Source organism: Anas acuta, chromosome 7 (genome assembly GCF_963932015.1).
Source record: "Anas acuta chromosome 7, bAnaAcu1.1, whole genome shotgun sequence".
Classification (NCBI taxonomy): domain Eukaryota; kingdom Metazoa; phylum Chordata; class Aves; order Anseriformes; family Anatidae; genus Anas; species Anas acuta.
In genome coordinates this window covers 31,756,143-31,770,848 of record NC_088985.1, presented here as the reverse complement: position 1 = coordinate 31,770,848, position 14,706 = coordinate 31,756,143, and the positions used below count along the sequence as shown (strand labels likewise).

The following is a 14,706-nucleotide window of genomic DNA, read 5'->3' as shown; positions in this document are numbered from 1 at the left end:
TCTTCCTCTGTTCAGCTGCAAGCATATGTATTCAAGCTAGCCCCAACTGAGAAAGATCTGATGAGATGAAAAAATAGAATACCAATAAAATTCAAGGAAAAAGCACAAATCCTGCCTGCTGTAAGAGCTCATAAAACTTTTTCTATGACACAGCATGCAAAACATGATTTCTGACTTAAATTTCTGATTAAATAAATACATTCTGCCTACCTAAAATTAATTTCTTGTTTTGATTTGACAATTGCATCATGCTTGGTTTAGATTTGATGCAATGAAGAATACTCCATTAAAACAGAAGTTGTATGTGGTAAAATTCATTTAAGAAATAATGTGATTTAAATGTGTCTTACTGGTTCCCCAGTGTTTTATCCCCATTGCCTCAGCCTCCTGCAGAACACTTTTATCATTATCCTTCCTCACTCTTCCAGCCATTTGTCTTAAATATTGCTACACCATCCTCAAGCACAGCAATTCAGCCTGGGAACTTTGTTAAAAACTTATTGTGACACATTTGGGAAAGAAACCAAAGGATCTTAGGGGACACTGGCAGCTGGAGAGGAGGGCAAGCAATTTCCAGATGAGGGGTGAAGGTGATTTATCCCAAAGAGTTGATGTGCAGCCTTAATTTGATCAATCGTATCTCATTGTCATGGTTTCAGCTGGATAGAATTGATTTTCTTCATAGTGGATGGTATTTTTTTGTTTGTTTTGTTTTAATTTAGGAGAAAAATAATGTTAATAACACACTGATATTTTAGTTGTTGCTGAGCAGTGCTTACAAAGCTGGTAGACCTCTGAAGGGACTGTGGTTCATGGAAAAGGCCGTGCTGGAGCAGGTACCTCTTGAAGAACTGTGGCCAATGCAGAAGGCTGGAGCATGGGCAAGGGGAGGAATTCTTTGCAATCTTAAACCCTGTAGTCTGGTCCAAAGGGAACAAGGGTGGAGATTTTGATGGATAAATCTTTAAATTACTGTAACTCTGAGTTGCATATTATGGGAAGTACTATAGCAGGAGCCACTTGAAATGTAGGAGGATTAGCCTCACAAGCAGCGGAGCAAGTGACCTGACCTGAGCTGGCTTTGGTGTCTAGTAACTTCACACAACATACTGCTTCTCCTGTCTTGAGCAACCACCATACCAGAGAAGCTAAGTCATGGACTAAAAAAAAAAACCGTGGACATTTTATGGACGTCACAGGGGTGGTCTACAGACTAAGGGAATGATATCAGTGTGTTAATTGAAGAGTGGTGCTTAATGAGGATGTATAGGAAAGTGTGGGACCTGAGCATGGCTTAAGAAGTGTGGAATAAGGGGTGGATTTTTTTTTTTTTTTTTTTTTTTTTTTTTTTTTTTTTTTTTTTTTTTCTGGGATAGTTGATTTTCTTTGTAGAGGCTCAAATGAAGTTGTGTTTTGGATTTTTGATGAAAACAGTGGTGATAACACACTGATGTTTAGTTGTTGCAAAGCAGTGCTTACACAGACACAAGGACTTTCTGCTCAGCCAGTCTTGGGCTGGGGGTGCACCAGGAGCTGTGTGGGGACACAGCCAGGACAGCTGGCCAAAGGGATATCCCACACCTTACAGCATCGCGCTCAGCAATAACAGCAGGGGTAAAGGAGGAGGCAGTGGGGGATATTTGGAGTGATGGGTTCATACTCTTCAAGAAACTGTTACCCTAGACAACTCAGCTACATGCTTTTGTCTAAGTATGATCCCAAGAAATGTTCTGGAGATATCATTTCCAACTGGACTGTCTTCCAACATGAACAGAAAGCAGATACAGTGAGGAAGAGGAACGACATGCCAGCACCGCATTAATTATCAGAGCGTGCAGACAAATATCCAGTTCACAGTCAAAACTTAAGGGTCATCCAAGTAGTTATTTAAACTGTTAGAGATAACATGAGCCTAGTCTCAGCTTGTAAAGGGAAACTAATGACTGTGTGCAGACCAGCGATCCCCAACCTTTTCTGACCCTGGACAATAACTCGCTCAGCGTTATGTGTTGTGGGCAGCATCATACTTTACTCTCCCTAATGGCCTTCAACTTTAACTTTTTAATTTCCTGTAGCTCAGCGCAGCAGGAGAAGGTCTCCCAAGCTTTTGTTGCTCGCTAACCCGTGGGCCACGGGCTGGGGACTCGTGAGTGAGGGGTGGTGGATGAAGTATTATCTGACTGGGCTGCTGATTTCTCTGCTTGCTGTGGTTTACATGGGTGGGATATAGACCCTGGCAACTGATATTGTGTGTGTGGGCTGCTGTTTTGTTTTGCAGAAGTGAAGTTAATGCCTGTGACTCTGCTTACAGGTGCATTTGCACAAACACCCATTGACTCCAGGTGTGTTAACAGAATTGTGTCCTCAAAACGTCCGCCGGCTACCTTTGCTTCCTCATTTAAGTTAAATACGGTTGTCAGGGTGGGGTAGGAAGGAAATAAAAATAAACCAACAGAAGCTCCAGGGTTTCCCCAGGCAGCTTGCACCAGGACAAGCCGGGCTGGGGCCGGCCTGCGAGCCCTGCTCCCCCTCAGCCCCCCGTCAGGAGCCTTCCCCGGGCGGATGCGGGCGAAGAGCTCCTCAGAGCCCGGCGGGGAAGGCGAAGGGGAGGCACCGCCCGGCTGTGGCGGTGGCTGTGGCTGTGGCGGCGGGGAGGGGGCGAACCCTGCCCTCTGCCCTCTGACCGCCGCCGCCGCCGGCAGCATGGGGAAGGCGGAAGCGGCGGAGCCGGCCCGCCAGGCCCGTCAGGCCGGGGGGAGCGCGGCGAGAGGCTGAGGAGGAGGCGGCGGCGGGGCCGGCCCCGCGGCTCTGCCCGCCGCCCTCCGGCAGCACCGACACCGTAAGGGGCCGGGGGAGGCCTGCGGGGAGCCCGGCCCGGGCGAAGGGGGAGCGGCTGAGGCGGGCCCGGGGCCGGGGGATGCCCTGCGGGCGGCGGGGCCGGCCGGCAGCGGGCGGGCGGGGAGCCGGGCTCCGGGCAGCGCCGGGCGGCCCCGGGAGAAGCCGGGGGCCGAGGGGACGCGAATAGGGTCGGATGGAGCCGCCGGTAGGGCTGGCGGGGGCCGGGGGGTGCCAGGCGTAGGGAGAAGTGTGTGGGGAGCGCCCTGAGGCTGACAGGTGTCGGTGCTGGAAGTGCCCTGCCGGAGGCTCGCGGCCCCCCGGGTGTTGCTGCCTCGAAGATGATGCTGGCAGAGCAAGCCCAGAAGTGGTTCCCAACTCACGTGCAAGTCACGGTGCTTCAAGCCAAAGGGCTGAAGCCCAAAGGCAAAGGCGGCACCAACGACGCGTACACCATCATCCAGCTGGGCAAGGAGAAGTACTCCACCTCGGTAGCCGAGAAGACCCTGGATCCGGTATGGAAAGAGGAGGCCTCCTTCGAGCTGCCCGGATTACTCATGCAGGAGAACCCAGAGAGATACATCCTGTACCTGATTGTCATGCACAGGTCGCTGGTGGGGCTGGACAAGTTTTTGGGCCAGGTGGCGATCAGCCTGAACGATATATTTGAGGACAAGCAAAGGAGGAAAACAGAGTGAGTGACGGTTCTTTGGTTTTGTTTGTTTTCTCATTATAACTTGTGTGCACGCGCTTTGGAGGGGGGATGGGAAATAGAAGCCTCGTGATTAAGGAATTCTGAAACAAAATTAGGACATTTCTTTCTTCTATGGTGTGTTCAAAGCCCCAGGCATATACAGTTCTGTCAGTGGGGACTGACCTCTTCCAAAGAGAAATTTACTGTAATCATAGTGGTCACCCAGCGCAGGGCAGGGCTGTCAATAACATTAACGCTTTTTGACAGATTATTGTGTGCAACATGAGCTCATTACAGTCTGTTTTTCTAATGATTTCTTTTTTTCTGTTCTGCTAAAGGCAGAATCCCTGTTCAGCTTGTACCTGTTTGAACCATGTATGAGACTCAGACTCTGAAGCCTGGTGTCATTCCCTCTAAAAATGTTTTTCTCCGATCGCTCCAACCATGTGTCTTTAAATATTTTATATTTATGTTTTAGTGGTTAATGAACTGTGACTTAATGAAGGCTTCCCACAGCAGTATGGTACTTTTCTGATCCTGTTTAGTCTTAGGCCATGATCCTGCAAGCAGGCCTCTACGGAGAAGACCAAAGAGAAATTTCTGCCATTGTAGTAGCCTCCATTACTACCTACAGAATACTTTTCAAGTAAAAATGTTGTTTTCCAGCAAATTCACTAGAATGCAAAAAATAAAAATATAATTTAAAAAAGCATCATAGCAGTTTATTAGACTTAACAGTAAATGCATCTAACTGTTCTTGTGAGTCTGTTATTTAACAAAACTAGTAAAATTGTTAGCATCTCTAGTGAGGGAATGGTTGTACCAAGATGTCTGGTGCCAGTGTGATTCATTGATTTATCATTCAAAGTGTATGGGAATAACTGTAGAGGTGTAAGTGTACTGCTAGCATGCCTATGACTAAATTATTTGTGTTTGGTTTAGCTAGATTTGTCGCACAGAAGTAGTACAAGAACAGCATGGAGACCTCTAAGCAAGCTGTGAGTGGTCAAAGATGTTCTGCAGCAGTTAAGAAGTTCCTGCCCCAGATGTCTTTCTTCCCTCCTCTCTCTTCAGTAGAGTAGAAAGGAACCTGTGCCCAGACCTCAGCTGGTAAAACCAAAGTTAGGCAGTTCTTCTGTTAGAGGTATTCTGCTAGAGGTGGTGGTTTATGGTGAGGTGGTGGACTTTGCATCAAAGTGACTAAGACTCTGGCATCGTTTATCTTTTGCTGACTGTGCTCTGGAGGCGTCAACCTCCAGCAGAGTTGGAGCAGACAGTTGGAGGCGGCAGTCAGTGCAGCAACACTAGCCAGATCTTGTTGATCACAGCCTGAAAACCATCTCAAAACCTGGTTCTGCTTATGTGGAGTGGTGGTTGAGGTTGAAGGAGCACCAAAGACAGGTCAAAGCTGTCTTTGCTTTGTGTTTTTTTTTTTTTTTTTTTTTTTAAACTGAAGTTTTAGCAAAGCAGTATGTTCACTAACCATATAACAGGGAATAACATGTCCATAAAGAATCTGTTGTGGGTCTGTAGTGCAAAGTAATACACCTTTTAATTGCTTATCTTAAAAAGATAAGGCAAAACCAGTAGCGGTACAGTTATCTTTTTGCAATACATGTTAATGCCTCTAGCCTTAAGGTCTTAATTTCTGTTTACACTTGGTTCAAAAAGTTTCAGTGTTCTTCAGACAGGGATCTTAAATATTCTTTTAATCATCAGCCATAATTATCTTGAAAGTCAGCAGACAACTGCTTTAGGTTAAACACCTAGCTGCTCTGCAAGAAAAAGGTGAATGGATGACATAAAAATGCTACTAAATGTGAAAACTTTGTCAAACTAGATAAAAATATGTATTCACAAACTGGAGGAAAATATGTAAATTATTCATGTATTACTGTGAATAAGAAAACCTGTTTCCCTTTGGGGATCCAGACACTTCTGCATCAATTTTAGTAAAAATAGTTTTGGAGTGTTAAAAAATTATCTCAAGAATTTATAACTGGCAAAATTAACATAGTCCTTGTCAATTCAATAAATATTCAGATCCTGCCAGTACTTTTTACGTGAAGTTGTGCTTAGCCCGGTTTCATATGTATGTTCGTTGTTCTTTCATTTCTTTCTCTGAAGTGTGAGAGAAGAACTGCTACGTAAACATGCAGCGATGCTTCCCCAGACCACCACTGAAAACGCGAGGGCTCCTGAGAGCGCTCTGTGCTGCCTGCGAGCTATGCTTCACCAGACAGGGGCCCGTCGGGAAACTTTTACAAACAGCCTAAGTCCTGTTTTCAGGAGTTACTTGAGCATTTAAGATTGCAAATCTTATTAGAAGCTGATGGGTGTTAGGCTTCTAGAGCCTAACAGCCCTACTTGTAAAAGTCTTGCGTGTAAAAGCGCAGCTAAATGGTTGCTTGGAGTTTTGGCAGCACGTGCTCTCTTACTGCTGATTTAAACTCTTATGAGGTAGGAGCCATTGAAAATCCACTTTCTTATTGTGGTCTTTATACGCTTAGAAACCAAGAAAAATGTGTCCCTTGGAAAATCATTTTGGAAAAAAAAAATAACGTGGTCCTTAAGCATGTAGATGTTTTTGAAATGTTATTGTGGTCGTCTCCTTTATGCCTTCGTGAATGCATGTCTGCTGTTGCTGTTTCCCATAAGCGTTAGCTGGAGATGTGGATGAAATACTTGAATGTGTATGTGAGAGGGGGGCAAACTTTCAAGAAAATACTCAAAAATGTGATCGCAAAAAAATGCTTTCTCTTTCTTTTTTTCTTTTATTAAATCCTTTTTGATACAAAATATTCCGAGTCCTAAGTTGGCAGTAAACTGAGGGTGATATATTTGGACCTGAAGACCATCCAGCCGTGACTGTGGTGTGGGAACTGAGATACCCAGTACCTTTCAAGACTGAGTCCAATGTCTTTATTACCGAAGCATTTGATGGTTGAAAGCTATATTCATTGTTTCAGAAACACTAATCTGTTTTATTAAGCAATGTTTTTACTTTCAAATATGTTCAACAGGCTTGTGGTGTTATTAAATCCAGAGTTATTTTCTTATGTTGATGTAACCTTAACATTTCTTGCTTTGTTTGGGGATGAATGAGATCCAGTTATTTGATGAAGTGTCTATTGGTAATATTTCTACTTTTTAATATATTTAATAGCTTCCTCTTTCCAACACAGCTGTACATATGGTGCTGTAAGAGACAGACTCAAGAGTCACCAGGGTATTGCAAAAAAGATATTTAATATTCTACACAATGCTGAACCCTGTCAGCAATTCCCTAGTGCTTTTTTAGTAAGGAGGTATGAGAAGTGAAGGCTACCAGCTGATTTTGAATTCCTAGGAAGAGTACAGGGTGTGTGACGTTCAGCTTTTTGTATTTTTTTTTAATTTAATATTTGCTAATTTGGAAGAGGTACCTTTTACATATTCGCTGCAGCTTGAAAAACATGCTAGAGAAAAATAATCCTTTTTTATGTATAATGTTTTTTGTTTGTTGATTGTGACACCTTAAGAAAAATACTTTATGCAGTGAAGTTTTTAGGCAGAGGCCTCACGATAAGATTTGCATGTCTGGTGTTCCAAGAAACTTGCTGTGACACAGGGTTTAATGAAACAAAGCAACGATTTAGTGTAATTTAATAGTGAAAGTTCTGTATGCACCATCATGCAATGTCCTTTTTCTTCCTAAACTGATGATTTTTCAATTTCTTAAAAGTGAAAATTCCTGGAACAGTTAGATCCAGATGCTGCTCAGATGGTCATTTGCTAGGTTTCTTCCAGAGACCTCAGCCAAAGCATCTGCAGGATCCTAGTTCATTTTCTTTCTGCCTTTATGGAAAAAAAAAAAATAATGCCCATCGCATTGTGGTAGCTTTGTAAATTTGACTCTCTGGCGACTCTGCTGTAATTAGGAATGGGCAGGCGCTTTTTACTCTTTCTGTTCATTTCTCCAGGCTTGAAACTAGGCTCCAGATGTCTGGAGTTTTTAGTGAGTTTATTTAACTGTTTGAGAAACTTGGGAGATACGGCTTCATTGGAGGTATATTGAACATAATTCTTCTGATCTTAGATTTCTGCCATAGTTTATTTTTTTTGCAGTAAAATCCCATGGCATTTTTCCTTTTTATTCATACTGGTAAATACGTTGCATTTTTTTTGGCCTGCTATCCTAGAACAAATGCACCTCTTTTGCTCTTGCAGTTAAATTTAAATGATGATGGGTGACTGTGTTGTTTTAAAGTGTATGTATATTTTTGTAATTATTTCAATTGTTATAATTCATAGTTGCCTTGATACTGCTGATGATCTGACACTGCGTAACATCAAAACAAATTTTTGAATTACTATGGAGTGAAAAATACCCATTTACTGACACAGTTTACTGCAGTATTTCTCAGTAGCTTTCTTAATGACTGTGCGTAGGTTTTTTTTTTTTTTTTAACTCCTGCATGATAAATGAGCACAACAGCAGAAAAAAGAATTTTCATTAGCTTTCACCATGATATTACTTATTTCATCAGCGCTCATTTGGTCCTTGTTATCCTCTTGATTCCGCATTATTTATTGTCCATTCCTTTATTACCTTTCCTGGAGAGCTAATTTTATTATCCCTTCAGCTGATTCAAGGTGCAACACTTCTCTGGAAGGTTAAATCTAGAGGGGGCAGGCCGTAGTAGAGTTGTTATTTCTTAAATATTTTTTTTTAGGAGGAGACATTTTAGGTATGTGACTTATTTCCCCTTCTCCCTGGCTTCTGTAATACCTCAGCCTCCTCTCCACACCATCAAATTGCAGCAGTATTGACAAAAATGTTTATCTGAGCAGAGTACAGTGAAGGAGTCTTGGCCTTATCTAAGATGTTTGTCCTCTGTACGCTGGCCATATAAAAGAGTCGCAAACAACTTCTCATGAAGCGAAGCACAAAAATTGAAGATTGACCTCGATCAATACCACTTCACATTAACGTACGTGCTTCTTCTTATGACTGCTGAGCTTCCTGAAAGAGAGGAAAATGTTGTGACTTCCTCCAAATTAATGTGAATTCCTTCTCATCAGCCGCCCTCTATTATACGGGAAGGTTCCCCCTTCGCTTGCCTCTGCCCTGTCCTCTCTCATCTGCAGCAGCGTGAGCAGGAGGCAGGCTTCCAGTGCAGCTTGGATCGAGTCAGCAAACAACTGTGAATAAACAGAAAGCAGGGTTGTGGGGGCTCAGCGCTCGTCAAGAAGCACTTTTATAAATAATTATACAAAGCATAATAAATATTATTTACTGTTTCTGAGCCTTATGTTTATTTCAAACCAGAACAATGTATTTTGGCTCACTTTACAGTGTTAAATAATAGTGGAAATGGCAGGCTGGAACAGAAATTATCAAAATGTTGTGGTTAAAGCAAGAGAGAAGAACTCATTCTGCTCTAGTCAAAAGTGGGAAGAGCAGTAATTACACAATTTCTCAAAGGTACAAAAGGAATAAGCAACATGGAGGATCCATATGGATTCGTTCTGTTGCTTTCATGGTAGCACTCAGGAAACGAACAAACAAAACAAAGGAGGAAAGTTGGTAGTGGGGAACAAACAGAAGAAAAAGCTGCTTATGGGGGAAACCAAGAAGTGGAGCCCAGCTGTAGCTGGAACATAGCAATATTTTAAAATGGGCTAGCAATATTCCCAGCATTTAGGTTTCAACAACAACTGCGAGCATGTATCCCGAATAAGTCATAATTCTGACTCAGAGCCTGAGTGCCATCTGGACTGCAATCCTTCTGTGCGCCGGTTTCTGTGCACACACGCATGCTTCCACACACACAACTGAAATAACTTGCCTTAATCCTCATACCTTCACTTAGTTTGTTTCTGAAATAAAAGTTTTCACACGCGGTCTTCAGCCAAAACAATAAATAGTGTAAACGAAGACCGGTTTAATTACTTTGATTCCAGCTGATGTTAGCTAACCCCTTTGTACGGGTATTGTAATATGTGTCAGCTCCCATATGTTTTGTGGTGTTACAATGTCAGTCTGTAATATTTATTTTTAAACTCTACTTTGTATATCTCATTTCGGTTGGCTTCCAGAAAGTAATAGTATTCATCTTTGTGAATGTCATCACTTATCTTAATAAATAATCCATTTTCTTCTGCATTTCCCCTCATGCGCCATGGAGGCTGGGCTCAGTCCCTTGCTTTAATTTTCCTACTTTTCCACCTTTTTGGTGAAACTCCTGGTATGGTATCAGAGTGACTTACTGGGAAAAAATACCTCCTGTATTTTTTTAAAGGTGTGTTTGCTGCTAAGGAATTTGTTAGACAAGTCAGCACTTTGGATGCTGTTTTTAGCCATTAGCTGGGGACATTTCTGTTATTGAGATTTGGTGGAGTAAATTTCTTCATTGTACCTAACTCACACACATGTAATCTAACACAAAGTAGTTCCTTTCCATGACGGCTAGTGGGCATGTTCTGTCACTGGGATTTTGGTAGCATTTTTAGGGGCAGTTTGATAAGTACCTGCTGGCCTCCTCATAACTGGGTAGCAGAGTAATGTCACTTACCAGATCAGGCTACTGGTTTTAGCCATAAAATCAAGGTTAGAAACAGAATTAATTCAGTAATTTGGGAATTAAAATCCGGATTTTGCAAAAATCTTTAATTGCAAGTCAAAATTACAGCAAAGTGATATTAGATCAACTCAGTAGGTGTTTGCGGAGTGAAAGCAGAATACCATATTTGCAAAGCAGCAAAATGAAGGGGAAAATTTCTTTGTCCCATCTTCAGCACTGGCAAGGAAACCGAGTCAGAAGATGCTCTTTCATGCACAGGTTGAATGTGCTGGCTAGAATACTTCCAATGCCTGTTGAAGTTGGTAAATAGGTATCCCAGTGGTTTTGGAGGCTTATAAAGTTGTATATGATTAAAATAGATAGTGATTTTTCATGCCCATACTGTTAATCACATATTCAGCAGAATAGGTTGAGTGATGCTTCTTCAAACAAAAGAGAGGACCAAGGCTTGGAACAGTCAAATTCCATGGCAGTGTTTGAGGATAAGGCACCATGACATCAGCTTCCTGCTGTTAGTAGGGGACAAAAAATATGCTTTTTCCAAAGTACTTGTTGAATGCAGGATGAAGGGTTTAATGGGAGTAGTATAGGTAAGCAAGAGTGAGTTGAAAAACAGAATACATGGAAAGAAAATGAAATCAGCAAAACGTGAATAAAAGAGCGGTTGAAGAAATTTTGTTGAAAATAGAAATATTTATAGATTGCTAGTTATTTGGGTGGAATTAAGCAGACTAGATTTTTTGTAATTTATTAATAGTAACTTACTTCACTTTTCTCCTTCACTCTTCCTGTCTGTCTTTCCTAAGGTACAGGATTCAGTGCCGCTCATACCATACAATTTAATAATATGAAGACGATTGTTAGTGTCTCTCCCAGAAATAAGGGAGCTTTCTTTTTCCACCCCTAATTGTAGGTGTGGCCAAAATTAAGTAATTTTGTCATGGTTAGAAAATTGCCACATTTCTGCAGATTGGGACTTTGTTTTTCAGGATGGGCTGCGCAACAGGATTTTTCCTATTTAGCCATGAATCTTGATCTCTTTATGTGTTCAAAAAATTGCCAGCATGTAGACTGACAGTTTAAATAATACTTACAGAATAAAAATGATCAGAAACCTGTGCAGGACAGGGAAAGCCCATTAGCACACTCCAAACCATATGAGAAAAAGAAGCAATGGTTCTTCTGATAGAAACCATAGGGGAGAAGAAGAAATTAGAGGGTGTATGGAGGATGTTGTCCTACAGGACATTGGAAGGTGAGAGCAAGAAGTATGAATGTGATTCAGGAGGCAATAGGGCTTCCTTTGAAGTTGAGAAAATTTGCCAGACTTTGTACAAGGTCTGTTTAAATAAAGACTGTCTGCAAGACTGGATGTAATATTTGGTTATTAAATAAAAGGGCATCTGCTCTCATAAAAGCCACCCTGTTTTGTTCGTGTATGTTATTGGCTATTTTCCTACTTTGTTCAGGCTTTCTATAGAATAAGCTTATGGCAGCCTGACAAATGGAGCATTTATTGTGGCTAAAAGTACTGTAAACAAAACCAAAATAGCAAGTTTTATTGGCTTTTATAATACATTACAATTTTTAAAATTGGCAGTGGTATAGTGGAATTTAGTATTTTAAGATCAAAATGTTATCTGAAAACAGTGGACTTCATTTTCCAATTCTTTTTTCTATTATGTTCAGCACTGTTTTTCTATTTGTTGCTCACGCCCATGTGTTGTAGAAACAGATTCTAATAAGAAACATTTACAGACTCGGTTGCTTATTCACGTGCAGCTCCACACAAATGTGTTGCTTGCATTTGTTCTCATCTGTTTAAAAAAATAATTATTTGCCTTTGAATTTGAAGAAAATCATCGAGTCTGCTTCTCATATTGTCCTGTTATGAGCTGAAGCATATGGAACCTTCATTGTAAGTTAATCGAGATAAACTCTCCAAGGTAACAAAAAAACCCTCCTTGAAATGCCTATAAAAATTAAATATATGTGTTTTATACACAGACCTGATCTAGCAATCATTCTTCAAATAGAAATTCCACTGAAGTCCAGAGGAATTTAGCTAGAGTAAAAAGTTTATGATCAAATTCTATTGGAATCAGAAGTAGCGTTGAGCCTGGTCCCACCAGGTACAAGGTCCAGTGCCTCATGCACCTCTATCTCACTAGGGTAAGGAGAGTTTCTTTGTTTTCTCAGCTGAACTTAGTTTTGGTGTAAAGTTCTTCAAAGTCTGCTTTGAAAACGAATGTACGAACCGCAGATGTTGGTGTATGAGCTGTGTACCGAAATGCTCTCCTTCAGACCTGGTGAATGTCAAAACAGTATGTGTGGGTATGCCATTAGTGGGGAGCGCTGATAGTGACATGGAGTAGTTGTTAGTTCATGATAAGAATGTCAATAATTGGGTTAAATTCAGTTTTAAATAAAAAGTCTTTCTTCAACACAGCAAAAGCTGAAGAATTTATATCTTGATATTGCTCTAAAACAAGTTAGCGTGTGTCGTATGTGTTTAAAGTTTCGGTTATTTCTAACTAGAAACATGAAAATCTTATCAGAGACACGATGTTTGAGAGATAAGAGTGGAGGGAAAGGGAAAATGTTTCTTTACTGTCTAGGGTGAGCTAATAAATTTGAGTGTCAAAAAGTATAAGCCTTATATATGTATATTTGTTTACTATGTAAGCAATCATGGCCAGGGCTTTCTCTTTTTTTTCTTTTTGTTTTTTCACACAGACAAAATCTGTAGAGATCTATAAGCAAGGTCTTTGCTTGGTTGTTACATGTATTTTAATTGCTCTTTTTTATATATAAAAAAAAGAACGTATGAACATAATTTCTTTTAAAGAGTTTTAAAGAAAGCAGCCTATCTTGTCTTCCAGTTTTTGTGATGTTATGCATCATAAAAAAGAGAGTTACTCTTGTTTCTGCTGCGTATGTTTTCTTTAGAGACTGTAGATGAATTAAAGAGTTTCTGGAATCAGTTACCAAGAAGTGAAATTTTATTAACTAAAAGGAAAAACAATCCATCTTTTTTAGACACTTAACATATTTCAGTTTTTGCATTTCATTTAAAATACATAAGCGAAGTTATCTCACAGCAGAAGGAAAACTTTTAGGAAAGAAGTTTAATCATCCTGCATTAATTGTCCTTCTTTTTGAACTTGTGGATCTGCTGGTCTGGGTTCGTGTTGTCCAGTGTCAGGACAGAGGTGGTCTGATATTTCTTAATTATTCTGTTTTACTGTGGTATATAAAACATTTTGGATGTCGCAAGGCAACAGTAAAGTCCATAATGCTCTTTACCCTTTCATTATTTCTTTGGAAGGTCACTTTTGAAAGTATTTTCTCATCTCAAAAAAAATAGTATCTCTTCCTGAAAACATTATTTCAGCTGTCACCTTTAAAAATATTTATGAAATCTGAAAGGAAATTGAGGGCTATTTTTCTCCTTTTCTGACCTTGTTTTGTGTGTTTGGCAGTGTTGAATAATGCATGTGTAACTGCATAATCAATTTTGCATCTGCGTTGATAGGCAATTTCATTTCTTAGTCTCCGGTTCAAAAGTTACTTGATCATGACGATGTATTGTTGTGCTGGGATGCGTGCATTGCTCCTAGCAATGCATTACTACACGGGACAGTCTTAAAGTAACTGTAGGGTTGCTACTACTCCTGTGTTTAGCTGAGCTTTGTCCTGGTCTAACTTGTGTAAGCACTGAGCTAAAATACATTTATTGTTACAGAATTTTGAAATTAGTAATTCCATAAATAGTGAGGGATTTGCACACTTTTTTGGGACTTTTGGTTTAGTTTCGTCTCTAGACAGGTGGAAGAGCTTGTCCTTTAGGGGATTTGTCCTCTCCTCCCCAGACTTTTCAGGGAGGTTGAGAAGTGGTGTATTTCTTTTCCTTCATGGTACCAAGCAAATAAGCCAGAGTACTTTAATACTTAGAAAAAGCTTAAAGTGGAGGTGTGAGACATGGTTCCAAAGCTTGTGGAAATAGTCCTAAAGCTAATCCTATTGGTGACCCCCAAAAGATGGGGCAGGTGTTAGATACCCCTACGTGCTCGCTGTTCTGCCATTGCTGCGTGTGGAGATGCTGTCGCCAGGGGTTCCAGTTGCAAAACCAAAATGATGATTGACTGTAAAATCATTCTAAGGTCTCAGATATTTCCTTGGTAGTGCAACTGATATGAATCATTACCAGTGGTTAGAAGGAAGGGACAGAGAGGAAGAACGTTTGCTAGCACATAACCTAGGCAAAATCAAACGAGAATAGGTTAATGAATGAAATAGTTGGCATGTAGTAAGCATTTGGCTAATGCATCTCAGGTAAATAAAGACTACTTGAAGAATACCAGTGCTCCTTAAATAGCACAACAATATTTATTTGTGTCTATAATTAATGAGGTACAAATTCTCTGTAAGTAGATGTGAGCCCATTAACTCTGGTGAAGTTTAGTAAGCTTCCACTGAACTGACTTTGGTTCTTGCAACAAGTGAATAGTGCAAAGAGCTTCATGCTACTTTACTTATTAAATGTTTCCTCTTTCAAAACCAAATATGGACTAAAAAGCTTTTCAATACAGGAATATTTTGATTTTTGGT

General features: G+C 40.6%; 1 protein-coding gene across 1 annotated transcript in view; it reads left to right on the top strand.

Annotated features, from left to right (window-relative positions):
- Positions 1-2,492: 2,492 nt before the first annotated feature.
- Positions 2,493-14,706, top strand: part of RAB11FIP2 (RAB11 family interacting protein 2) — a 36,215-nt gene continuing 24,001 nt past the window's right edge. The window contains exon 1 of the mRNA XM_068688949.1: positions 2,493-3,529. Coding sequence (XP_068545050.1) covers positions 3,177-3,529 — 353 coding nt within the window. The 5' untranslated portion in view covers positions 2,493-3,176. The remainder of the gene's footprint in view (positions 3,530-14,706) is intronic.